Raw genomic sequence first — 23826 nt, 5'->3', positions numbered from 1 at the left:
TGGCAGCCAGACAGTCGGACAATTAAGAAATTGAAATAAAGAACGCAAATAAGAGCATAATTATTTATCTCATCTGTATTAATTACAGTGTGTCGCTCCTGCTATTTCCCCACTCTCAGTAGCCAGCATTACTCTATTGCTAATTTTTAAATTCTTTCTTTGATCCGTGGGGGAGGAGGTCCAATTTTATATCAACACCTATTCTGATGCTTCGCACACCCAGGGGTACATGTACGCAGTGTTCCTGCATTTCCTCTGGGCGTCTCCTCTGGGCATAGATGGAATGCCCTCGGCCCCCAGAGCTTGCTGTGTGGCCCAAGGCATGCTGGCTGCCCTCTCTGGTTCCAGTGCCCCCAGCAGTCAAATGGAGGCAGGCGTTCCTGGCCTGGGAAGCAGGGCACCCTGCCATGGCAAACCAGAGGCTCGGGGACCTCTCACACAGCGACAGAGGGAGCCAGGAGCTCTGCAGGGCGGGATGCAGACGGCCGGACTTTCTGGCTTGCTTCTGAAGGCAGTGAGCACCCCTGCCCGGGAGTGAACAAGCTGCCGCTGGACGGGCAGGTGCTAGCTGGGGCCCTGCCTCACCTCGCCAAGGAGCCTGCAGGATGCCACGGGGCCTGGCACGACCCTGTTGCTTACCCAGCACTTTGGCCCGCCGCACATCTGTGCCAAGCGCAGCTCGGGGCACGGGGAGCACAGACGGGCAGAGGCAAGCAGGGGTGCTCGGGGCCACCGGCGGCATACCTGTAACCCCCGTTTTAGAGATAAGGGAGTGAGGTCACCCGCCCCATCACCCCCGTTCACAGGCCTGCTCTGCGGCCCGCCCCCGCCGCGTTGCTGCCCGGGCCTGGGAGAAGCCACGGGCGGTGGGCGGTGCATCCCGGGCGGGCGGTGGGCGGTGACAGGGGCTGGCGGGGCGGCCAGGGAGGGGCCGGGGGCGGGGCTGGGGGCGGGGCCAGGGGCCGGGGTTCCGGCCGGGCCGCCGTTGGGAGGGAAGGAGGGTCCGGCACCCTGCAGCCCCCGGCCGGGCACAGGCAGGCCTCTGGGGGCCCAGGTACGCCCGGGGGAGGAGCAGGGCCCGGGCCCTCCCCCTGGGGGCGGGCGGGGTTGGGACAGGCCCCAGGCGGGCCAGGACTTCTCTCGGCCTCTGGCGGCAGTAACCATCTGGCTGGGTGGGCAGGACCTCGGGTCCCCGGGTGCGGAGGCTGGGCCAGCTCTTTTCTGCATCAGCCTCCCTCGCCCCACAGCCTTTGAGGGGGGCTCCTCTGGCTCCTGCTTCACGGCTCAGGTGAAGTTGTCGCTCAAGCCCCAACCCCGTCCCTCACCCCCGCACCCCCGCCCCCAGCCTGGGCTGTCCTGCACCCTCACCCCTGGTAACGCACAGGCCACGCTGCTGACCGGGCGGGAGAGAGTTGCAGGGGCAGGAGAGCAAGTTAATGTTGAAGCAGCTGCTTCTGGCGGTAGGGGCGCCCCCAGCCGGCCCCCAGCGCTGCCCAGCTGGGCACAGCCGGCCCGGCCAGAGCACAGGAAGGGGGCAGCTGGCCGCTTCTGGGGCCAGCGGCTCCGGCGAGATTGGAGGGAGGGAGGCCGGGCCAGAGGCTGAGCAGAAGCCCTGGGCAGCGCGGGTGGGGGAAGGGGGCAGGTGCCCGGCCTTGACCGTGCCCGCAACCACGTGACGCTGACTTTCCACAGGTAGGACACCACTCTTGGGGGCTCCTGGACGATTAGGGAACTTCGAGGACGAAAGGTAAGGACAGAGACAGGCCCAGAGGTGCACCAACCTGTGCCCAGGGCACCTCTGCGAGCAGAAGGGCAGGTGGGCTGTCAGACCGTGGGGGCAAAGGGTGGTAGAGGGACTGAGATGCCCCGTCACCCCCAACCCCTCCTCTGCGAAGCCTTACACATCACAGCTCTCTGCCCCTCCTCTGCCCCCACTCACCTGGGAGGGTTCCCTGTGTGTGTGTTGGGGGGGGTAGGCAGCCCTGACCAGCCTGAGCGCTGGGCCCCTCACCCCCGTCCCCCTCAATGAGTTGGCGGCTACCCCCAGCCTCCCCTGCCCCAAACCAGGCCCTGGGAGGGCCTGCAGGCTTGGGCTGTGCATGGGCCTGGCCTTGCTCCCCAGCTGGGCCACAGAGCGGCCCTGTGACCTTGGCCACCGTGGAGGGCCTTCCTGTACTTTGGTCTCCTGCCCTGTAAAATGGGGACAGCAGTCATAGGGGTGCTCACTGAGAGCATCTTTTATTTGGCGTGCGGGACACTCTTGCAAACAGAGGTCGACTCTTCAGGTTAATTAGTTCATTAATATCAGTCATGGCTATTAATGCAGGTGGATTCACGACTAAATCCCTCTTACTTGTTCTGCCGACCCCGGAAGTGGGCCCAGGAGGTCCCTCTGCGTTTCCTTTCCTCCCCAGGTTGGGCAGGACACACCCCCAGGGAGACACCTCTCTGGCACCTTCACTCCTTAGGAGGTGGACTTCCTGTCACTTTCTTGTAATTAAGAGACTTTTCTGGCTTGGGAGGGCTTCCTGAAGGAGGGGGGATTCCAGGTGAGCCCTGAAGGCCACTGGGGGACACAGAGGAGGAGGAGGAGGTGGAGGGGCAGGGAGGGGGTTACCCATGCACACGGCTTCCCCTCCCACGCTCCCGTCTGTGTCCGGGTGATGCGCCCTGGGGACTGCCACCTTCCTCGGTCCCCCCCGCCCCCCGCCTGTCCCACCAGCACACGGCTGTGCCAGGGACTCGTCCTCAAACGCAGACCCGTGGGGCCAGGCACTCGGGAAGACACCCCAGGGAATTGTCTGAGCCCCAGGGGCTCTCAAAACCCCCTCCCCCTCCAGCCTCCCCCTCCCCCACTCCCATTCTCACAGTCATTTCTCTGGGTCCTGGGCCCCCCTGAGACCTGAGCTCCTTGACCTCAGCTCTCAGATCCCCTGCCCTCCTCCCCGGCGTCCCTCACGGGTGACCCTACTTCCCCAGACCGCATCCTGCCCCTTCCCTCTACCTCCCCTGTGCCCCCTGCAGCTCTCTAGTACCCACACTCTGTCACAGCCCCGTTCACTGTCCGCATCAGCCCCTGGAGGGCAAGGAGAGACGGTACAGGGGGCAGGCCACTCCAGAAAGGCAGGTGGCCCGGTTAGCCCGCAAGGGGTCTTGCTTACAAGGCTTGTCTTGGGGCCTGAAGACGAGCAGTTCTCTGCCTCCAGCTGCCAGATCGTAGTTTCTACAGAGGCCTTACGGGGCTCAGTCCCGCACACCGTCCAGAGGGTCTCAAGGACACATTGCTCCCTCAAGCCTGCATCCCTGGGAGTGGCTCCCATGGTGGGAAGGGGGGGCTGGGTTGGGGGGAGACAAAATGTACATTCCCAGGACAGGGGAGGGGGTGAGGAGCCTCTGATTACCCAGGTCCAGCTTGTGGGCCCAGCTCCAAGAGCGGGCAGGGACCTTCTGCCTCCCGCCAAGGTCGCCATGCTTCGGGCCAGAGCCGATGATGCCCCCAGGCCCTCAGTACACGCACGCTGGAGTGCAGGAGCGATCGGGGCCCCGGGGAGGCAGCGGAGGAAGGAGGGTATGGGGGTGGTCCCCGGGTCTCACCTGGTGCAGCCCCCACTGCACCCCTCGGCGCCCAGCCAGCCCTGACTCTCTCCCCAGCTCCCTGAGGTGCTGAGCACGGAGCCCCCATGGCCTCGCTGAGCAGAGCCCTGCGTGTGGCCGCCGCCTGCCCTCGCCGGGACCTGGGGCTGCGCGCGCTGACCAGCCGAGCCGGCCCCACCACCGAGAAGAGCGTGCCGTACCAGCGGACCCTGAAAGAGGCCCAGGGCCCCTCGGCGGTGGCCCGGGGCCCAAGCCGGCCCCTGCCCAGCACAGCCAACGTGGTGGTCATCGGCGGGGGCAGCTTGGGCTGCCAGACCCTGTACCACCTGGCCAAGCTGGGCGTGAGTGGGACGGTGCTGCTGGAGCGGGAGCGGCTGACCTCCGGGACCACCTGGCACACGGCGGGTAGGGGCCAGGGCGGGCGGGGGCCAGGAGGGACTGGGCTCAGTGAGGGGACAGTTCCAGGGTGACGACTAGAAGCTTGTTAGAGGCAGCTGAGCAGGAGGAGGAAGGACACGGAGAAAAGATGAGGGATCATCTGAAGGCGGACAGATGGGGGACCCCCTTTGCCCCCCATGTCTCTGAAGAGCCATAGTGGGGAGGAGGGAGCAAAGCTGAGACCAGAGCTGGGAGCCCAGGCAACTGTCTGTTCCAAGAACAGAAGCGCCTCCCCAGATGGAGCCACTGGGGCTGAGGGGCGTCCACAGGCGGGCATAGAGCGTGGACGGGGGAAGGAGCCGTCGGGTGATGCAGAGCCGTGTCCTCCATGGGCACCAGATGCGTCCATGATCCTCATCCTCCTAACTAAGCGGTGGGCATGTAGTAAGCCCCTACTGTGTGCCTGTCGCCAGGGCAGCCACCCTTCTGCCTTAACCCTGGGAGCTGGGTGAAGTTTGCAGTTTCGGTGGGGTAAGCATTCCCACCTCTGCTAATGTGCTACCAGCGTGAGGTCATGGAACGCGGAGCTGGGAAGAGGTTCGGACATCACATGCCTTGTACACCACCGTTCTGCCCTCCCGCTGTCCCATCCCAGCCAGGCCAGCAGGCCTCTCCCCTCACGGTTACACCGGCCTCGGCCCTGGCCGCCCGCCCCCCAGACTCCGCTCTGAAGGGAGCAGCTTTGTTGGGGGTCGGTGTACACGTGGGCTTCAGCGGGTCCTGGCTTGGGGTCCCGGCCCCATCATTACCTGCTCTGTTGTCTTGGGTGTGGGACTGTTTGGTGCCATCTAATTTCACTCTAAAATCATCGTGCCTCCCTCTTGGGGATGCTCTGTCGCCCTGTGACAGGCTCAGCCCCAGGCTTGGCACACAGTAAGGGCTCGATAAAGGGGACCCCCGATGTTACCACCGTGTGAGCTGCCCAGGGGCCAAAAGCCCGTCTTCAAATCAGCTTTGACCCTGTGATTTCTGGCTCATCAACTTCCTGGAGTTCCCCGAGGGCTGCAGAGAAAGACCCAGGCCCTCTGCCTGATCTTCAGGAGCCCCAGGCTGCGGTGGGGAAGGGGGAGGCACGGCGGGGGGCTAACGGTGCCCCTCGCCTTCCCGGCCAGGCCTGCTCTGGCAGCTGCGGCCCAGTGACGTGGAGGTAGAGCTTCTGGCCCACACGAGGCGCGTGGTGAGCCGTGACCTGGAGGAGGAGACGGGGCTGCACACAGGCTGGATCCAGAATGGGGGCCTGTTCATAGCATCCAACCAGCAGCGTCTGGACGAGTACAAGAGGCTCATGTCGGTGGGTGTGGCCCCCGCCAGAGGTGGAGAGCTCCCGCTGGCGTGGGTGCTCCCTGTCCTGGGGGGGGCTGGGGCAGCAGGGCTCGGGGAAGGAGCTCTGATCGATCTGGGTCACCATCAGACCCAGATGCCCTTGCTGCTGGGCCACCTGGGACAAGTGGCCATGCCTCCCTGCGCCTCGGTCTTCCCACCTTTAAAATGGGACCATACTGTGGAGCGGACATGGGAGAGGCCCAGTACGTGGGGCTATTCGGCCACTGTGCTCCGTGCTCACAGCAGACAGGATAGTTATGAAATCGCACCCCCAGAAGGCAGTGCCCACACTTCTCCCACGCCCCTGCCCCCCCCCCACTTCCAGGCCTGGGGAGGACTGTTGTCCAGGAGACTAGGAGAGAGGCTCATGCTGCTGATGATCCTTGGATTGGGGTGGGGTGCTGTTTCCTAACCCCGAGCGGCCAGGCCTGGACCCCAAATCCCGGGACATGGGGGCAACGGGCTGCTCCAGCAAACTGTCCTTTGTGGAGTGCTGACTGAATCCGTGCTTGGCGCCCAGCGAGCAGAACCAGCTGTGTGGCCAGCAGGGGCCCATTGTCGCAGGGATGCTGAGGCCCCTGGGTGCCCGGGCAGGAGGCAGGGGCTGCTGGCTTCACCAGGACAGGTCTGGGTCTCTGGGCCTAGGCGCTGGCCCCCGTTCTGCTTCCTCCTCCCTAGCTGGCTCACTGGCTGGGACAGAGGCCTCCAAGTGAAGCTTCAGCCCCAGCCTTGGAGCCCAAGTCCCCAGCTGCTGAGAGGCCCCTGCCCCTTTTCAGGCACAGTTCTCAGCCAGAGACTGACCAGCTCAGCTCCTTTCTAGTAGGGTGGAGCCTGTCCTGGTTGTGATGCCTGGGGACACTCGATTGGCTGCCCTTGGGCCAATCAGATGTGATGGTGTGGCCTGTCCTACTAAGTCAAGGGCCCGGCCAGATGAACAGGTTGGTCTCCTGGGAGCTGGTCAGATTGGAGAACCTGAAGATCCTCAAGCTCAAAACCCCTCCAATCCCTGGGGGGTGATTTGCATTCGTTTATAGAAGCCCTTAGGTACCAGACACTGGTCGAAGCTCTTGAGGGATACCAACCACATACACGGTTAGCACCCTTAGTCTGCCCAGGGGACTTTAAGTCATCTGTGTCAGAGCTGGGTGAAGGTGGGACAGCTCCAGAGCCTGCTCCTGCGCACGGCGTCACGCTCCTCACCCTAGTGCGGAGATGGCCCACGGGACGGGGCGGCTGGGGCATGGTGACCAGCTAAGGCTTCCTGGAGGAGGCAGGGTTGGAGCCGACCCTTGGAGGTGCACACGGGGAGGACGGTGGCCAGAGGGGGTCTGCTCCCTGAGGGCTGAGTCCCTTTGCTCTCGCTCTCTCTAGCTGGGCAAGGCGTATGGCGTGGAGTCGCACGTGCTGAGCCCGGCAGAGACCAAGGCGCTGTATCCGCTGATGAACGTGGACGACCTGTACGGGACCCTATATGTGCCGCAGGACGGTACCATGGACCCCGCCGGCACCTGCACCGCCCTCAGCAGGGCCGCTGCTGCGCGGGGAGCACAGGTACCAGCGGCCACGGGGCCCTGTGTCCCCTGCTCCGGGCCTGAAGGACCCGGGGGCCCTGCTAGACGAGCGCGTCCTCTCAGAATCTCTTCTGTACTTTTCATCGTTTATCCCAGATGTGCACCTAGTCGTAGAAAACATTGGAAAGGACAAATAAGCAAAAAAGAAGAAATGGAAGTCACCCAGAGGGGACAAGTGTTGACATTTTAGTTTTACCCCCCAAATATTTTTTAGGAAGATATAGTTTTTGTAGGAAGAACCAAGCCACACTGCTCCGCGGCCTTTTGACCGAAGACCGGACTGCAAACACCTGTTGGCGAAGCCAGCCTTGCTTTCTGGAAGTCACTTTATGAGAAAGACCCCACGTGTCTGGGGACACGTCCTCCAAGTCAGGGGGTGCACGGGGTTGGCTTCTGGTGCTGGGGTGATGCCATTTCCCCGGCGGTGTTGCATGACACAGCGCCAGCAGGAGCAGGGTCCCAGGTCCCGTCCGGGCAGTAGGGAGCCGGTGATGGCGGGGGTGGTGGGCACCCTCACCGAGCCCTGCTTGGCTCTGGAAGCAGCCTCTCTCGCTCCCAGGTCATCGAGAACTGCCCAGTGAGCGGCATCCGCGTGCGGACCGATGACTTTGGGGTGCGGCGGGTCGCCGCCGTGGAGACAGAGCACGGCACCATCCAGACGCCCTGTGTGGTCAACTGTGCAGGTGGGCAGGGGTCTGTCCCGGCTCTCGGGCGGCCATGCTGGCTGCTCCCTAAGCCTGGCCCGTCTCCGGGTGGGGGGCCTGGGTGGGACAGACAGGCCCGCGGAGGCTCCCCCTGCTCACCGGGCTGGCGGCCCCGCCTGGAGCCACAGAGCCGACCTGTCCCTGCTCTGCCCTCAGGCGTGTGGGCCGGCGCTGTGGGTCGGATGGCTGGAGTCAAGGTCCCGCTGGTGGCCATGCACCACGCTTACGTGGTCACTGAACGCATTGAGGGCATCCAGGTAGGGACATGGACGGCCCCAGACCTGGTGTCAGGCTATGGGGGGCGCAGGGACCTGGCTCGGAACCCCAGTGCTTGCAGGTGGCGTGACCCCTCCCCACCCTGAGCCTCGGTCACCTGATCTGTGAAATGGGCATCATCACACTGGGGGCTTGGGGTGGGGTCAGAGTTAAGTGAAGGAACCCCCTGGTGCTGACCCCCTGGGCCTTCGGGGCACAGCTCCTCAGTGATGCCCAAGATCGTGTCCTGCGTGGTGCGGCCCGTCCAGGCTTTGTCACGTTCTGTGCTCCGGGTGCTTCTTCAGGGGACCCACGCGTGTTTGCCCACTCCCTAATGTGCCCTGGGTGCCAGTGTCAGAGACGCTGATTCCGGACCCTCAGATCCTCCTGGGGTCTTGGAGGGGCTTCTGCCAAGGGAGACGGGGCCTGTGCACCCCTGCCCTCTCTCCTCTTCTCCCCTTCTCATCTCTCCCCCACCCCCGCCCCACTGTGGTGCGGCTGATAGCTTCCTGTCACCTTGTCAACGACCATTCCTCTTTTCCTTCCTCCCTCCCTCCCTCCATCCCTCTTTCGTTCAACCCATTCATCTCTCCCTCCCTCCCTCCCTCCCTCATCCTCCATCCACTTATCAACCATTAACCCACCATTCCATGTAACCCTCCCTCCTTCCTCCCGCTCACCAGCAAACACTGACTGCGTCCCAGGCCTTATTCTAGAAACCAGGGCTGTAACAGAGAAAAGGACCCAGTTCTTGTCGGGGTGGAGCTGGGGGGCAGGTACAGACCAGCAAAGGACAATTCCCAAGCAGACTGATGGGGCTCTGAGGAGGCAGGCAGGGGGCTGCAGGGACTCCTAGCCCAGGGAGCCGAGTGCGGGGGCCTGGCAGCCCAGGGCCTGCAGGCAGTTCACGGGGGCCAAGGGGGTGGGGGTGGGACAGTGTGAGGTGGGACCCGGCAAAGAAGGTCCTGCCCTGGAGGAGCCTGGCTTCCGGCTCGTCACTGGGGCCACAGTGGTGGAGGGGCTGGGGCAGGTGCCGGGCCCTGCACACACTCCTGCCTCTCTCCCTTGACACAGGGCTTCCCCTGTTCGTGGACGAGTGTAATGGGATCCAGCACAGGCCTCCTGATGGTTCTGTGGGGAGAGCTCCCGGGTGGCCGCCAGGGGTCGCCCTCAGGCCACAGTGGGCTCCTGAGTGCTGGGGACAGGCTGTGTCCTGGGGAGGGATCCTTCTTCTTGGGTGGCCACAGGGCTGTGCGCCCTAGGAACCCCCAGGTCTGAGGGTCTGGCCCAGGGCTGGGTCTGAGCCGGGCACTGCCCCCAGCTGCTCTGTGACCTGGTCCCCTCCCTCTCTGGGCCTGGGGTGTGTGTCCCACAAATGCAGTGCACCCCATGCTCTCTGCTGGTCTGCATTCCACCGGCCCTTGCCTGCTTTTGCAGACACCGCTCTACTCGGGCACCAAGGGATACGAAGGCTCAGGCTCGGGGGCGGCGTTCCAGCTCCTCCGTCACCCAGCCAGGCAAGTCATAGTGCTGCGTGCACCTCAGTTTCCTTTTCTGCAAGATGGACAATAGGGTTCTGATTGCACGGGGCTGGCTGAGGGAGGAGCCCGTGACGGAGGGGAAGGGCTGAGTATGGTGCTTGGCCTGTAGCAGGTGCTCCTCAGGTGGTAGCTGTGGTGAGGGTGACAATGGCCAGAACCAAGGGGCACAGGGTGGTCCAGCCGGCAGGTGCCTCAGAGGACGAGATTAGGGAAGGCTGGAGCTATCAGGCAGGCTTCCCAGAGGAAGCAGCCAACAGGATTTGGAAGGAGTGGGGCACAGTTAAACAATGAAAGGGAGCAGGGTGAGGTCGGAAGGAAGGGACACCAGTGGGACCCGGGTCATAGCTGTAGGGTGGGCTTCTGCATGGAGATGGCACTGAGAGTGTCCTGAGGACGCCTTGGTCACTCCAAGGCAGCTCGGTGTGCTGGGGCGCAGGAGTAGAACGAAAGTCAGGGGCTTCCCCGGCCACCAGGTGTCCCCACTGTCCTGCTCTACGGAACTCCAGAGATTTTTGTTTTGTTTTGTTTTGTTTTGTTTTAAGAGTAGTAGTGAAAATGGAGGGAATGATATCATTCTATTTCTATTTCTGAAGTGCTCAGTTACCGAGGACTTCCTACGTGCTCCTTACAACAATCCCTCATTGCAGACATTCTTGTTCCAGTTCTACGGAGGAGCTGGACAACTAGGAGACTGGAGTGGGAGGGAGGGGCATCTGCCAAGTTATCCCTTTTGGTCTCTGTGTGTCCTCAGAGATGGGACAGAGGAGGCACATCTAATGTGCCCATCTCCAGGGTAAGTCGTCCAAGAGAGAAGGCAGTTCCTCCAGGGCCAAAGAGCAATAGGGGATGTGGTCTTTCCCCACTTCTGCTCAGTTTCTAAAATGATTTTGGTTTTCTGTATTGGTTAGATCAATAGTCAGTGTTTGCAATATAATGTCAATGTAAATATTGTTAACTCCTGAGCAAATAGCATCCAACTTTTGTGTTTCCTGGAGTTATTCATTGTTTTCCAGTTGCTCAGTTTTCTATATAACTGTCACTAATTACCTCTATCTATCTATCTATCTATCCATCTATCATCTATCAACATTACCTTCATCCCCCAAATCCCATACTCATTATCAGTCACTCCCCATTTCCCATCCTACCCCCAACCTTAGATAATCACTAATCTGATTTCTGTCTCTATGGATTTTCCTATTCTGGACATTTAATAAAATGAAGTCGTACCATATATGGCCTTTTGGGTCTGACTTCTTTCACTCAGTATGACATTTTCAAAGTTCATCCATGTGGTAGATTGTCAGAATTTCATTCCTTTTAATGACTAAATAATATTATTTTTTTAATGGCTAAATATTCTACTGTAGATCACATTTTATTTATCTAGTCATCTGTTGATCGACATTTGAGTTGTTTCTACTTTTAATAATGCTGCTTTGAACATTCATGTACACGTTTCTGAGTGGACGTGTTTTAATTTTTCTTGGGTAGATATCTTGGAGTGGAATTGCTGAGTCATATAGTAACTATGTTTAACTGTTTGAGGAACTGTCAGACTGTTTTTAAAGCACGTGCACTGTTTCACATTCCCACCCACAGTGCGGAGGGGTCTGACTTCTCCACAGCTTCACCACCACTTGTGATTCTCTCTTTGATCCTAGCCATCCTAGTGGGTGTGAAGTGGAGAGTATCTCACTGGGGTTTTGAGTTGCATTTCCCCACCGGCTGATGACGTGGAGCATCTTCTCATGTGCTCATTGGCCATTTGTACATCTTCTTTGGAGAAATGTCTATGCAGATACCTTGCTCATTTTAAATTAGGTTGTTGGTCTTTTTATGGAGTTATAAGAGTGCTTGTTATATTTGGGTTATTTTTGGGGTCTGACCAGATTTATGCCTGGCACATATTTTCTCCCGTTCTGTGGGTTGTCTTTTCCCTTTCTTGATGGTGTTGTTGGCAGCACAAAAGGTCTTAATTCTGGTGAAGTCCAACTTATGGATTGTTTCTTTTTCTGCTTGTGCTTCTGGTATCATATTTCAGAAGGGCATTTCCTACAGTCCTTTTCCAAGGCCACAAAGATTGACTAGCATATTTTCTTCTAAGAATTTTATAGTTTTATCTCTTATTCTTAGATCTGTGACCCATTGTGACTAAGGTTTGTGCATGGTGTGAGGAAGGGCTCCAGCTTCCTTCCTTGTGTGTGGCCATCCAGCTGTTTCAGCATTGCGTGTTGAAGATCGTTGCTTCCCTGTCTCCATGGCCTTGGCATCCTTGTGGGAAATCAGTGGACCATAAATATGAGGGCTTATTTCTGGACTGTCAACCGGATTTCAGTGATCTATATGTGTATCCGGTGTTAGTGCCCCCCTGTCTTGATTACAGTAGTTTTGTAGTGAGTCTTGAAATCGGGAAGCATGGGTCTCCCAGCTTTGTTCTTCTCTTTCAAGATTGTTTTAAATATTCTGCGTCCCTTGAATTTCTGTATGAATTTTAGGATCACTTTGTCTATTTCTGCCAAGAAGCCAGCTGCGATTTTAATGGGGATTGTGTGGAATCTGGATCAATTTGGAGAGCATTGTCATCTTAGTACTAGTCAAATCTTCATTTTATAAACATGGGATGTCTTTCCATTCATTTAGGCCTTCTGCAGTTTCTTTCAAAAATATTTGCCAAGTGTTTAGAGTACAAGTTTTGTACTACTTTTGTTAAATTTATTCGTGAGTATTTAAAAATACTGATGATTGATGGGGGTGCCTGAGTGACTCAGTCCATTAAGCGTCTGCCTTCAGCCCAGGTCATGATCTCAGGGTCCTGGGATCGGGCCCCACATCGGACTCCGTGCTCAGCAGGGAATCTATTTCTCCCTCTTCCCCTGCTTGGGCTCGTGCGCGCTCTCTCTCTCTCAAATAAATAAATAAAATATTTTTAAAAATTCCTTTTGATGGTGTAAGTGGAGTTATTAATTTCATTTTTGATTGTCCATCATTAGTGAAATGAAAACCAAAACAATAGTTTTTATTTGTCTGTTGTACATTGACCTTGTATCCTGCTGCCTTATTGAACTATTTTGTTAGTTGTAATAGTTTTTTAGTGGGTTCGTAGAATTTCCTCTTTGCAGGATCATGTCATCTGCAAATAGAGATTGTTTTACTCCTTCTTGTCCAAGGTTGATGCCTTTTATTACTTTTTCTTGCCTAATTGCTGTAATGGCTAGAAACTCCAGTACAATGCTGGGTAGAAGTGTTGAGAGTAGACATCCTTCTGTTGGCCTAATCTTAGAGGAAAAGCTGAAAATAAGTATGTTTCAGCTGTGGGTGTTTCTTAGATACCCTTTGTCAGGAAGTTTCCTTCTATTTCTAGATTGTTGAGTGTTTTTGTCATGAAAGGTGTTGGAAATACTTTTTCTGCATCTGTTGAAATGATGGGTTTTCATCCTACTCTGTCGATACCGTGTATTACATAAATTTGTTTTCAGATATCAAACCAACCTTGCATTCCTGGGATAAGTCTCATTAAGTCATGGCATATAATCCTCTTATCTGTTGCTGGATTCAGTTTGCTAGTATTTTGTTGAGGATATGTGCATTTATATTCTGTCACATTTTCCTCCCAAACACTTCGTTTGTCCTATCAACTACCTCTCAAGAATATGTTCTGCACAACTCTGTACAACAGGGAAATCATATACAGTCTGCAAGTCCCATTCCCCTCCCCTGGAGGAACGCTCCTGCTGTTCTGATCTCTGTTCTAGACGGATTGCCTCGTGACCTCTGCTCAGCTGTGACCCTGGGGCCTTCTTCACTCCTCTTCTGTTTGGATCCATGGCGTGTGCTCTGGTTGCTTATTGAGAAGGGGCAGGTGGTGGGTAAATATTTTCATGTTCATCGATGTCTGAAATAATCTTTATTCTTTCCTTACACTTGATTGATGGATTGACTGGGTCAGAATTCTCCATCTAAAACTGTCTGTCAGAATTTTGAAGACCTGGCTCCAGGTCCTCTGGCCTCCCAGGAATGCTGTGCCATTCTTCAGGACCCACCTGTTCCTTTGGTGTTCTGATGTTTCATCCCTGTGTGGCCTCTGTGCCGGCCTGTCCATTCACAGGGCATGGTGGGCCCTTGTGGTCCCTCATAGGCCCTTTAATATGGAGATTTGTGATGTTTAATCTGAGAAATTATCCTGGATTGCTGCTCTGATGTTCCTCTACTCCATTCCCTCTGTCTTTCTGGAACTCCTATAAGGTGGATGTTGGACATTTAGGGCTGTCTTATGATTCCCTTATTTTTTTCCTTTCCTGATTGCAATTTCTTCATCTTTTTTAGCCTCATATCTAGAAGATGGTCTTATCTGACCCTTCTGTTGCATTTTTCATTTTGATAATCATCTCTCATTTTGAGACCTCTTTCTTGATCTGGGATTGTTCCTTTTCCATGACCCCTTGTTTGATGGACCCAATCTTGTCTTATCTCTGAAGTTCCTGGTGTGGGTTTTAAGGGGAAGTTTCTGCAGGCCGACTGGAAGCTTGGAGAGGGAGGACAGGAGGGCATCTTGCAGGGGATGAGGGTGAGCCATCCTCTTTGATGAGGGCCCTGGTGTCCACATCTGGAGCCTTCCACAGGCCACTTCATGTCTCCACAGTAGAGTCCCCCGGGCTGCCGTAGAGGGGGGAATGGCAGTCCAACCCTCACCACCCCTGAGCCTGGAGCCTGTGGGAACCCACTTCTCCAGACCTCGGGGCTGTCCCCAGGCCAGGCTCTGGGCTGTGCTGGGTGGGGATGGAGAGGATCTGGGTTCACTGCTGTGAAGAGAACCTGGCCTGTCTTTCTGTTCATACACATACTCTTTCTCACTCACACACATGCACACTTACACACACATGCATGCACACACACACATTCACACATGTGTGCACACACACTCACACCCACACACACCATGCACTCTGCCCACCAGGCCCCTGCAGAGGGAGCTGGGGTGTCACAAGCCAGGACTCTACAGTGTGGAGGGGACGGGGAGGGTGCAAACTGGTCTGACTTGTGCATTTCCCCCTCCCCAAACCCGAGCTGGGGTGCTGGCCTTCACTCTGCGTCCTGCAGTATTGCTTGAGATCTCTGTGTGCTCTTGTCTCTCCACGGTTCTCTTAGATTTACGGCTTATACCACGTCCCTCCCTCCTTCTTTCCTCTCCTTCTTACATCTTTGCTGCTGTTTTATGGGGTTTAGGGAAGGAGAGACTTGAGTGGTGTGGGGGTTATCCACAGTGTAACCTGAGACCCCAGGTCCACTCTGTCCTCAGGGTTCTACAACAGGGAGGAGGTGCCATGGGCCACTGGGGGCCTGTGACCCCCAAGCCCTGGCTGACCCTGAGGCCTCTTTGCTCTGCCTTCCAGAACATGCCCAATGTCCGCGACCATGATGCTTCGGTCTACCTCCGCCTCCAAGGGGATGCCTTGTCTGTGGGCGGCTATGAGACCAACCCCATCTTCTGGGAGGAGGTGAGACATTGAGGGATCGAGGGGGTGGTTCGAGGCTGTGTCTCAGTGTGGAGAAGTCTTCTTCCAGAAAACCCACCCTCCCGAAGCTCCTCAGGTGTACCCCTGAAATGGCAGGTCCCTTGGCCCCAGAAGGGTCTCACTCATTTTTCTCTGAACCGGGCACACAGGTAGATCCAGAGCTGGGGCAGGGAGAGGGCTGGCCTCACAACATTAATAGAGGCTGCAGAATGTAAAATAATGGCTTTGGAAGACCAAAACACAAAAGCCCTGTGTCTGCAGCAAACAATCCCGCAGCCCCGCCTCCATGGCAGCGGCATCCCCCCCAGGCCTGGCTGCTTCCCCAGCAGCTTCGGGGGCTGCCTGAGGTCCGGCAGCCCCCTCGGCCCCCGTGAGCACGCCCGGGCCACCCTCGCTCCTGGATTCATGGAGAAATGGAATGACTGAGTGACAACTTTGGGTCAGATACTCTTTTACTTCCTGGGGGCAGGGAGAGACCAACATAAAAGTCCCTGTCCTGGGGTGCCTTTATTTAGGTGGGGAGACCCACAATAAACAGAGAAGTCATGGGTATCTGTGTGCTGAATGGAGCCGGCAGGTTAGGAAGAAGCCCGGTAAGAGTGGCGTGGAGGGATGTCCTTCACTCTGTGGTCAGGCAGGGCCCCCCCGGGGAGCTGACGGCAGAGCAGAGTCCTGCAGAGCGAACAGGTGGGCGAGGAGCTGCCTCAGGTGGGGGTGAAGGCCCTGAGGTCAGGTCAAGCTTGTCCTTCTCAAAGAACTGAAGGAAGGTTGGCGTGGCTATGGGTCAGTGGTGGACATGGACAGGGCCTGCTCTTGTAGGGCTTGGTGGGCCACAGAGAGTCACGGGGAGCCACGGGGGGCTTGAGAGCAAGAGAGGGCCTGGTCTGACTTAGGAGAATGGGTGGAAGGAGGCGGGGAGGCCGGGTGACGAGGGAGAGCACCATAACAATCCAGCGCAGAGTAGGTGGGCCTGGGCCAGCACGGGGAAGGGGAGTGGTCAGGCCCCACTGAGGGGTCGGTGGAGGAGGCCTGACTCGGGGCGGGTTGGCCGGGCTCAGCTCCTGCGGGGCAGCTGTCACAGGGCTGCGCCCCCGCCTGCCTCCCCAGGTGTCAGACAAGTTTGCCTTTGGCCTCTTTGACCTGGACTGGGACGTGTTCAGCCCGCACATCGAAGGGGCCGTCAACCGCGTCCCCGTGCTGGAGAAGACAGGGGTCAAGTCCACGGTCTGCGGCCCTGGTGAGTGGGGAGGCTGGGAGCTGGGGTGGGCGTCCCAGGGTCCTTCCGGCTGAGAAGTGCATCTGGCCTGTGTCAGGCCTGGATCTGGGCCACCCCTGCTGCATACAGGCAGGAGACGCACCACCCCCATTGTGGCTCCAGCAGAACCACGCGTGCGGTATGCGCCCCCTCTTCTTTCCCGGCACACGCGGAGTCTCTTTCATCCTCAGTCAAGACAGAAAATGGGTAGGGCCAGCCTCGGCCCACATCAGGGCTGGGGAGAGAGGCCCCAAAAGATACAGTGCTGTCCAAAGGGGAAAGCTTGTGACTGAGATTCTGAGTTCCCCGTGCCTCAGTGTCCTCATCTGTGAAATGGGTGACAGAGCACCTACTCAGCAGGCGTGGAGCAAGGGGCGCGGGGGAAGCCACATGTTAGGTGCAGGGCACGGCTGGGCCAGCAAAATGCCGTGAGTCTCCCGAGGGGAAGGGGTCACCACTCAGAGAGCGAGAGGCAGGCCAGGACAGGAGAGGGGCAGGTTCTGATGCCAGGGGCCCATGGCCTGCAGGGGTCCAGCTCTCTCTCCCCCGTGCACTTGGCATTGACATGGCCACCAGCCGGGGCTGCTTTAATCTGTTCGGCTCTCAGCAAGCCCAGCTGCAGTGAGCAGGATGGAAGCGCCCCTGAGCACTGGACTCAGGGAGCCGGGCGTGGGCCCTGGGCCGAAGACTCACTGCCCCCCCACGCTTCCCCAGGCTTGCGAGGGGCTGGCAGTGAGAAGCACAGGCCTGAGACAATCCCAGGGGCGCGAGTCACCCGGGAGCATCCTCTGTTTAATTAGACCGGGGAGTCACTGCTCCCATGAAGCCCTATCTGGGGGCGAGGTGCCTGTGAGGACATCTTGTGTCTGGTTTCCTGCCTGGGAGGGAGGGTTCGTGGGGAAATCAGCCTCTCTCCTTGCCAGGGAGGACAAGCACGGTCAACAGCCTTTGGCTTCCAGAACAGAACTCGGAAGTCCCAGGCCCCCTTGACTCCGGGGAATCTGGGGGCGGGCAGAGCTCCCATTCTGGGTCCCGGAGGTCACCGCCAAGGTGGGGGCCCCTGTCTGTGCAGCCCAAACGTCCCGTCATCCTGCATCCTTGTGTTGCTCAGGCTTGAGTCATTTGTTAAACATTCAAGAGACTCTCGTCCCCCGATACTCTCTCCTCACTTGCCCTGTGAGGCTGTTCTGAGCTTCCCATCCACCCACCCGCAGCCCGGGCCGGAAACATCCCCAGCTCTGCCCAAGTGCTCACGGGGTGACTGCACGGACCCGGGGAAGCTCCCGTCCTGATGCTCACTGCCCTCTCTGAACTGCCTCCTCCACCCTCCCTCAGCCACCCCGAGTCTTTCTTTCTGACCTCTGGGGTGTCCCCCTCTCCAGCTGTTTGAAAGTTTCCCCCAGGCCCTGCAGACAGATGGCCTCAGAGGCCGCCCCCCCACCCAGGTCAGGCCTGCTCCCCCCGCAGCAGGGAGCAAGCTGCACAGAGGTTAAGAACTCGGCTCGGGGCCAGGCAGTCCTGAGCGGTGCTCCCGCTTCCATGGTTCACTAGCAGGGGAACTGGGATAGATGAGACCCCGTGTCACATGGTCTCCTCATCTTTACCCCAGGGGACCACGGTGCCTGCCGGGAAGGGCTATTAGGAGTCCCTCACCACCCCCTCCTCCCACACTGTTTTCTTACTTTGCTTACTTGTGTATTTACTGTGTCTTTCGCTCTCCCGTCAGCTCGCTGAGGGGTGGGACTGGTCTCGTTCAGAGCCGAGCCCGGGGTACATACACGTGGGCTGCAAGTATTTGCAGATGGGCTAACTCACAGCCCTGGAAGTAAGTGCCATGATCCCAATTTTACAGATGAGGACACTAAGGCTCAGAGAGGTGAAGTGACTGGCCCAAGGTCACACAGCTAGGAAGGGGTAAAGCAGGGTTCAGACCCAGGATTGTGGCTGCAAAGCTCAGCTCTTTATAATGACATCCGAGGGTCCCCCGCCGTCCATGCCCTGGCCTCTGGGGGTGACCCGTCAGCAGCAGACAGAAGCAAAAGCCCCTGTCCCTCTCCTAAAGAACTTAGGATCATTCCTTCACTCAGTGACATTTATCAAGCACCTACTGTGTGCTGGGCCCTGTGCTAGGCCTTGAGACACGGTGGTGAGCGAAGCCCAGTCCCTGCCCTCACGGTTCTCCTGGTCCAGTGGGCAAGGATGACCGGCAGGGACACAGCAGGAAGGGGGTGCAGTGAGGGAGAGCTTCGCACTGTGATGGGGGCCGAGGGGAAAGGCCCCTCACCAGCAGGAGAATGGTGATAGTCGTGAGACAGACCTGGACCCTGCAAAGCAGAACCCGCTCCTAGCTGGGTGTTTCTGGCCGTAAATGCTGAGGAACTGGGAAATGTGGTGGGAGAGGTTAGGGAGGCTCCCTGGAAGAAGTGGCATTGAGCTGAGTCGTGAGGTTGGGGAAGGTCTGGATGAAGGAGGCACCTGCAGACCCTGCTCCAACCACCACATTCTCAGGAGACCCTGCCCCGGGTGCATGTGGCCTGGACAGAGCTTCAGGCCCCCCTTCCTTCCAGAGTCCTTCACGCCTGACCACAAGCCCCTGATGGGGGAGGCGCCTGAACTCCGAGGATTCTACCTGGGCTGTGGTTTCAACAGTGCAGGTGAGTGCGAGGGCCGCCACCTTGCGCCTCTGACCCCCAGAGCAACCTCAGGCAGAGTGGGGGTGGCTCCTGGTGGGGGGTGGGGCAGAGGAGGCCTGCAGGGAGGGGTGAGGTCCTATTAGCAGGCGTGCAGCACCCCAGGTGTGAGATCCAGGGCTTGGGGGGTGATGCCGGCTGTGGACACGGGGTGGGGGCTCTGGGGCAGACGGCAGACCTCTGGCTCCACTCTTGCCAGGAATGATGCTGGGCGGCGGCTGTGGGCAGGAGCTGGCCCACTGGATTGTCCATGGGCGCCCGGAGAAGGACATGTACGGCTATGACATCAGGCGAGTGTGCACCGGATCCTGTGCCCTGGGATTCGGTGGAGTGGGGTACATGGCAAGGGCAGTTTAGAAAGGAGCCTTCCCTGGAATCCAGAGGGCTTCTTGGAAGAGGTGCCGGCAGGGGCGGTGCTGCAGGGGCCTGGGTTTGGCAGATCCACGGCCCTTGACAGCTTCCAGGATTTCTTGTGCCAGCGTCCTGCTTGACCCTCTATGGATAGCTCCAGGATCAGCAGCGGGATCACAGCACCCCACTTTGCAGTTGGGGAGCCTGAGGCCTGGGGAGCAGGAGGGACCACACACATTGCCCAGGGAGTGAGGCCGAGCTGGTTATTGTTAGTACGAGGGTGGAGGCTGGGCGTCAGGCAGCCCTGAGCGGAGATGCCATCACTCACTTCCGGGGTGACTGGAATGAGTTGGACCCAATGCCGAGCCATTTCCTCACCGTGACGCCCGGGTCATGACGCTGTGTGCTGCCAACGTTGGGAGCAGCGAATGTGTCTGGGTCGGTAAAATGCTCTGGAGCCTGTCTGCAAGAAGCCCAGACAGACCTGAGCCGAGGTGGAGGGGAGCTGACGTCAGAGCTGGGTGGGGGGTGTCCTGGTCTCCACCACCCTCTGCCGGCGGGGCTGGGGTCCGCAGGCAACAGCTTGGAGGGGCGCCCCTGTGGGTGTCCGGCCCGCTCCCCTGTTACTGCTCCCGGCAGACAGCCTCCCCGGGGGGGACCCCAGTGGCCCAGTAGGGACTGGTTCAGCTCGTGCCCCCTCCTCTGCTAACCTTGCCCCTTCCTGGCCTGATGAGGACATTACACCCACTGGGGGGGGATGTCTGGCCCCCACAGAGGCAGACAGACAGACAAGACACTGAGATTCTCCGACTGCCACCCCCTCCATGGCGCCTGGCACAACAGTCTCCTCTGTGGCTGCCTCAGAGCCCGTCTGGGGCTGCGCCCACGCGCTCCCAAGAGAGGAATGTTCCAGAAATGATAGCTGCAAGGGGCCTCGGGGATGGGCCAGTCCAAGCCCCTCCTGCTACAGACAGCGAGAGGAGGCGCCGGTGGGGGAAGCCGCCTGTCTGCAGTCACTCAGGGCATGAGCTGGAGCGAGCAGGGACTGAGCTTCTGGCCTCCCTGGCGGGCGAGGGCTTCAGCCCTGGAACAGACCCGCCCCCCAGGGCTCACCCCGGGCCTCAGGGGGCAGCTTCCCGGTGCCGCAGTGTCCGCGGCTGCAGGACGAGGCTGGCCTGCCTGCACCCCTCCTGGGCTGAGGGAGACCCTGCAGGGAGGGAGCGCACAGTCCTGGATTCAGCAGGCAGCTTAGGTCTGGGCTGACGGAGGCCCCGACCCAGTTGGGAAGGGGTCTGGGCCTCCCTCTATCGGCTGCCTTCCCTGGCAGGAGCGTCTTGTGGGCTGGTTTATGGCTCGTGGGCTGGGGGTCACAGGTCAGGAGGCAGAGGGCATGGGAAGGGAGCCCCTAAGAGCTGGGGCCTGGTGGGTCGAGGTGGGGGCAGTGAACTAGTCGACCCACCCTCGTGGCTCAGGCAGATGGTTTGCCCATCTGTGAAATGGGAGCAGTGAGCCACCACCTCTCAGGCGAGTGCGTCTGAAGCTCGTCCGTGCTTCACCCAGTGCCTGGCCTGGGCAGGGTCTGGAGGGCAGGCTGTGATTTTTAGTGAAAGTCCTCCGGGTCCGAGTAAGTGGGGAGGAGGAGTCATTCCTTCTTTGAGTGAGGAGGGTGGCGCAACCCTAGCCCCGTTGGCCCTGGCCACAGGCACCCTGCCTGCCTGCTCATGGGAGGAACGCTGCAGCCGGGTCTGCCTGGCCACAGGCAGGGGTCCGTCCCCCTGCCGATCCCCGGCCATGCTCTGGCTGAGCCTGAGCCCGCGGCCCCGCCACGTGCACGCAGGCACAGATCTGAGCAGAGGGGTGGCGGTGCTGGCCAGTGGGGCACCTGCTGGAGCGGCCGTGTCTGTCAGTGTCGGGATCACCCGGGCCTGCCCTGGGTCCAGCTTCCTCTTCTGTCCCGGGGTGTCTGAGGAAGGAAATCCAGCTCTCCCCAAATCCCCAGCCGCCCGCCCCCGGTCCCCACCAGGACTCACACTCTCAAAGCCGCTAGGAAGGTCCCATCTCCCATCCTGGGAGAACCATGTCAGCTCCTAGTGAGGGGGGGGGGTGCGGAGTCTGATCAGAGCGGCCATCAACCGAGGGCAGACCTCTAGCCTCCTTCCTCCCCACCTCAGCCCCTCCAAAGCCTGCCGCGCATTTCCGAACTCCACACCCCGGCACACGGCTTCTCCTCCAGGAACCCTCCCCAGGCCCCTTGGCCCGGCTCCATGGCTCCCTCTTCTTGCAGCGTGTCCCAGAAGCTCCTGGCTCCGTGTGGCCCAGCAAAGGGCAGGCTGGGTTTCCTCTCATGTGAAACGAGTCAAACCAGGGGTGGCAGGGGGTGAACAGCGAGGGGCACTCAGCCCCGGGCCTGCACTGGAACGGAGCTCCGGAGAGCCTCGATATTACTAGTGATAATATCTGCAGTAATAAGCTCACTCCTATAGCTCCACCCCTGCCCCAGTCAGGCTGCCGTGCTTGCTAGAACTATGTGCAAAGTAAGAGTCAATTAGCCCCGATGAAGCTCGGACAGGAATCACTGAGGAAGAAACACAGATGAGGCCGTAGCTGGTGAAGAGGTGGGCCTGGAGGAGGCGTGAGGCGCCAGGAGGTGGACAGTGAGGAAGGGGACAGCCGGGGCGGCTGGTCCGAGCTGGGGCTCTGAGAGTGGGTTTGTGTGTGGGAGGGGCTGTCCGCGGAGACCAGATGGACAAGCCGCTGGGAGGCTGCGGCCCCTGGACCCCCAGGAAGGCTGGAGGGGAGGGCCGTGTGTGGTGGGCGGGGGTCGCAGTGGGGAGGCTGAGCTGCCCAAGGCCCCACGGTCGGAGAGTAGAGCATGGACCCGCCCCTGAGCCCACGCCTCAGGGAGGACGCTGGCGGAGGGATGAGGGTCCAGTTTTGCCCTGGGTCCTTGGCCAGCCCTCCCCTAAGAGGCCCCCAAGGCAGTGACTGGCCCCTCCCTCTGCGACAGGCGCTTCCATCCCTTGCTCACGGACCACCGCCGCTGGATTCGTGAGCGCAGCCACGAGTCCTATGCCAAGAACTACTCGGTCGTCTTCCCCCACGACGAGCCCCTGGCAGGGCGCAACATGAGGACCGACCCCCTGCACGAGGTACCACACCCTGACAAGCGCGGTGACCCTCAGGACGCCCAGGGTACTGGGGTGACAGAAGGGCGTGTGGCGCCACAGCTCTGGGCAGGCGAGGCGATGAGGGGGCTCAGTCATACCCAGGGTCTTCCTAAGAGAACGTGCTCAGAATCCTCCCCGACTGCTGGCGCCGGGGCCCCTGCGTGGCAGGTGCGTCCGCGGGGGTGAGCATCAGCGGGTCGCACATCAGAGGAGGGCATGGCCACAGGGCAGCATGCCGAGGAGACGTGCTCCTGCTGGGGGAGCCTGCTTCGGCTGCCTTTCCTCCCCGGCCAGCTTCCACCTGTACGATGAAACCCACCGTCAGATGCCCTTCCCGGGGCCTGGCCCTGTGCACTCTCGCAGGGCCCCCACAACCCGGGCACCTGCCCTGTGCCCCCAGCCCGTGCTTGCTTTGCTTCTCTAGGGCCTTGGGCACAGATGCTGTGCCCTCGCGTCTCTGGTTCCTGAGCACTGAGCCCAGAGCCTGACTCTTAATACGTGTTCAGGGAACGTTTGTTGAATGGGTGGATGAAGGGGGAGGCAGGAGGGCAGGCTCATGGAGCAGGCAGCACTGAAGCTGAATAAAGGAACCTCCTTCATCTGGGACTCCAGTGCCTGGACCCCAGAGGGACCCAGTGTCCCCTGCACCTCCTGGGGAGAGGCCCAAAGATGTCAATGGGTCCCAGGCTGCCCTGCCTCTTAGCTCAGCTTAGGGGGCCAGCGAGGGTCTCGGGCCCCACAGGGGCTCCCGCTCTCCCAGCCTGCCCGGGTCTTTATTCACCCCGCACGGATCCTGACGACTCCGCGGCCTCCCTGGCAAACACAGGGCTTGCTTGGCTGGCCGTGGAAGGAGAGGGGCTCAGAAGGACCACTCAGAAGTGCACAGCTTTACCCAAAGGGCACGGCACGTGGCAGGTGCGGGAGCACCCCCTGCCCAGAGAGAAATCTGAATTCACCCACGCTTCCACTTTCCCACATCATCAGCCCTGCTCATTGATGCCTCCCAACCATGGATTGTTTTATTAAAGGAGCCTACGCCCCGCTATTTTCCCTCCTGCGGAAGGTGACTTCTCCCCAGGTCCACTCGCCTCCATCACTCACTGTGGGGTGATCTTTTGTGTCCTCAGTTGCTGCCCCCTTGGATGTCCAAGGAGGACATTTCTGGTGTGTCACCATTTGGCAGTGTGACCTTGGCCCCTTCTCTGCCTGCTCAGGGTCTGGGTGGTCCACGGGGCACCTGTCCACAGCCTTGGGCTTGCCTGTGGACACAGGGCCCTTCCAAACATGAGAGTAAGATTATCTTTTTTTCCCCAAACCAGATTTATTTTCAAAGAAATCTGCCACTCCAGGACTTTATTGCATCCATGTGATATTGTGACTTAGAATAAGAAACAGGTATAGTCTTTGTCCAGTTCCCTGTC

General features: G+C 59.2%; 1 protein-coding gene across 4 annotated transcripts in view; it reads left to right on the top strand.

Moving 5' to 3' along the window:
* The first annotated feature begins 466 nt into the window (after nucleotides 1-466).
* The window catches only part of SARDH (sarcosine dehydrogenase), a 60383-nt gene continuing 37023 nt past the window's right edge, over nucleotides 467-23826 (top strand). For 2 of the 4 annotated variants that reach the window (XM_081803900.1, XM_081803897.1), the window contains exons 1-12: nucleotides 1061-1288; nucleotides 1693-1747; nucleotides 3652-3999; nucleotides 5145-5323; nucleotides 6727-6906; nucleotides 7486-7609; nucleotides 7787-7887; nucleotides 14820-14924; nucleotides 16050-16179; nucleotides 18765-18851; nucleotides 19087-19177; nucleotides 22246-22387. In XM_081803900.1, the coding sequence (XP_081660026.1) occupies nucleotides 3681-3999; nucleotides 5145-5323; nucleotides 6727-6906; nucleotides 7486-7609; nucleotides 7787-7887; nucleotides 14820-14924; nucleotides 16050-16179; nucleotides 18765-18851; nucleotides 19087-19177; nucleotides 22246-22387 (1458 nt within the window). In that variant the 5' untranslated portion in view covers nucleotides 1061-1288; nucleotides 1693-1747; nucleotides 3652-3680. The other 2 variants (XM_081803899.1, XM_081803898.1) reach the window with 2 other exon arrangements.

Source organism: Leptonychotes weddellii, chromosome 14 (assembly GCF_054177405.1).
Source record: "Leptonychotes weddellii isolate Sample4059 chromosome 14, ASM5417740v2, whole genome shotgun sequence".
Taxonomy (NCBI): domain Eukaryota; kingdom Metazoa; phylum Chordata; class Mammalia; order Carnivora; family Phocidae; genus Leptonychotes; species Leptonychotes weddellii.
This window is presented reverse-complemented; position numbering and strand designations above follow the sequence as displayed.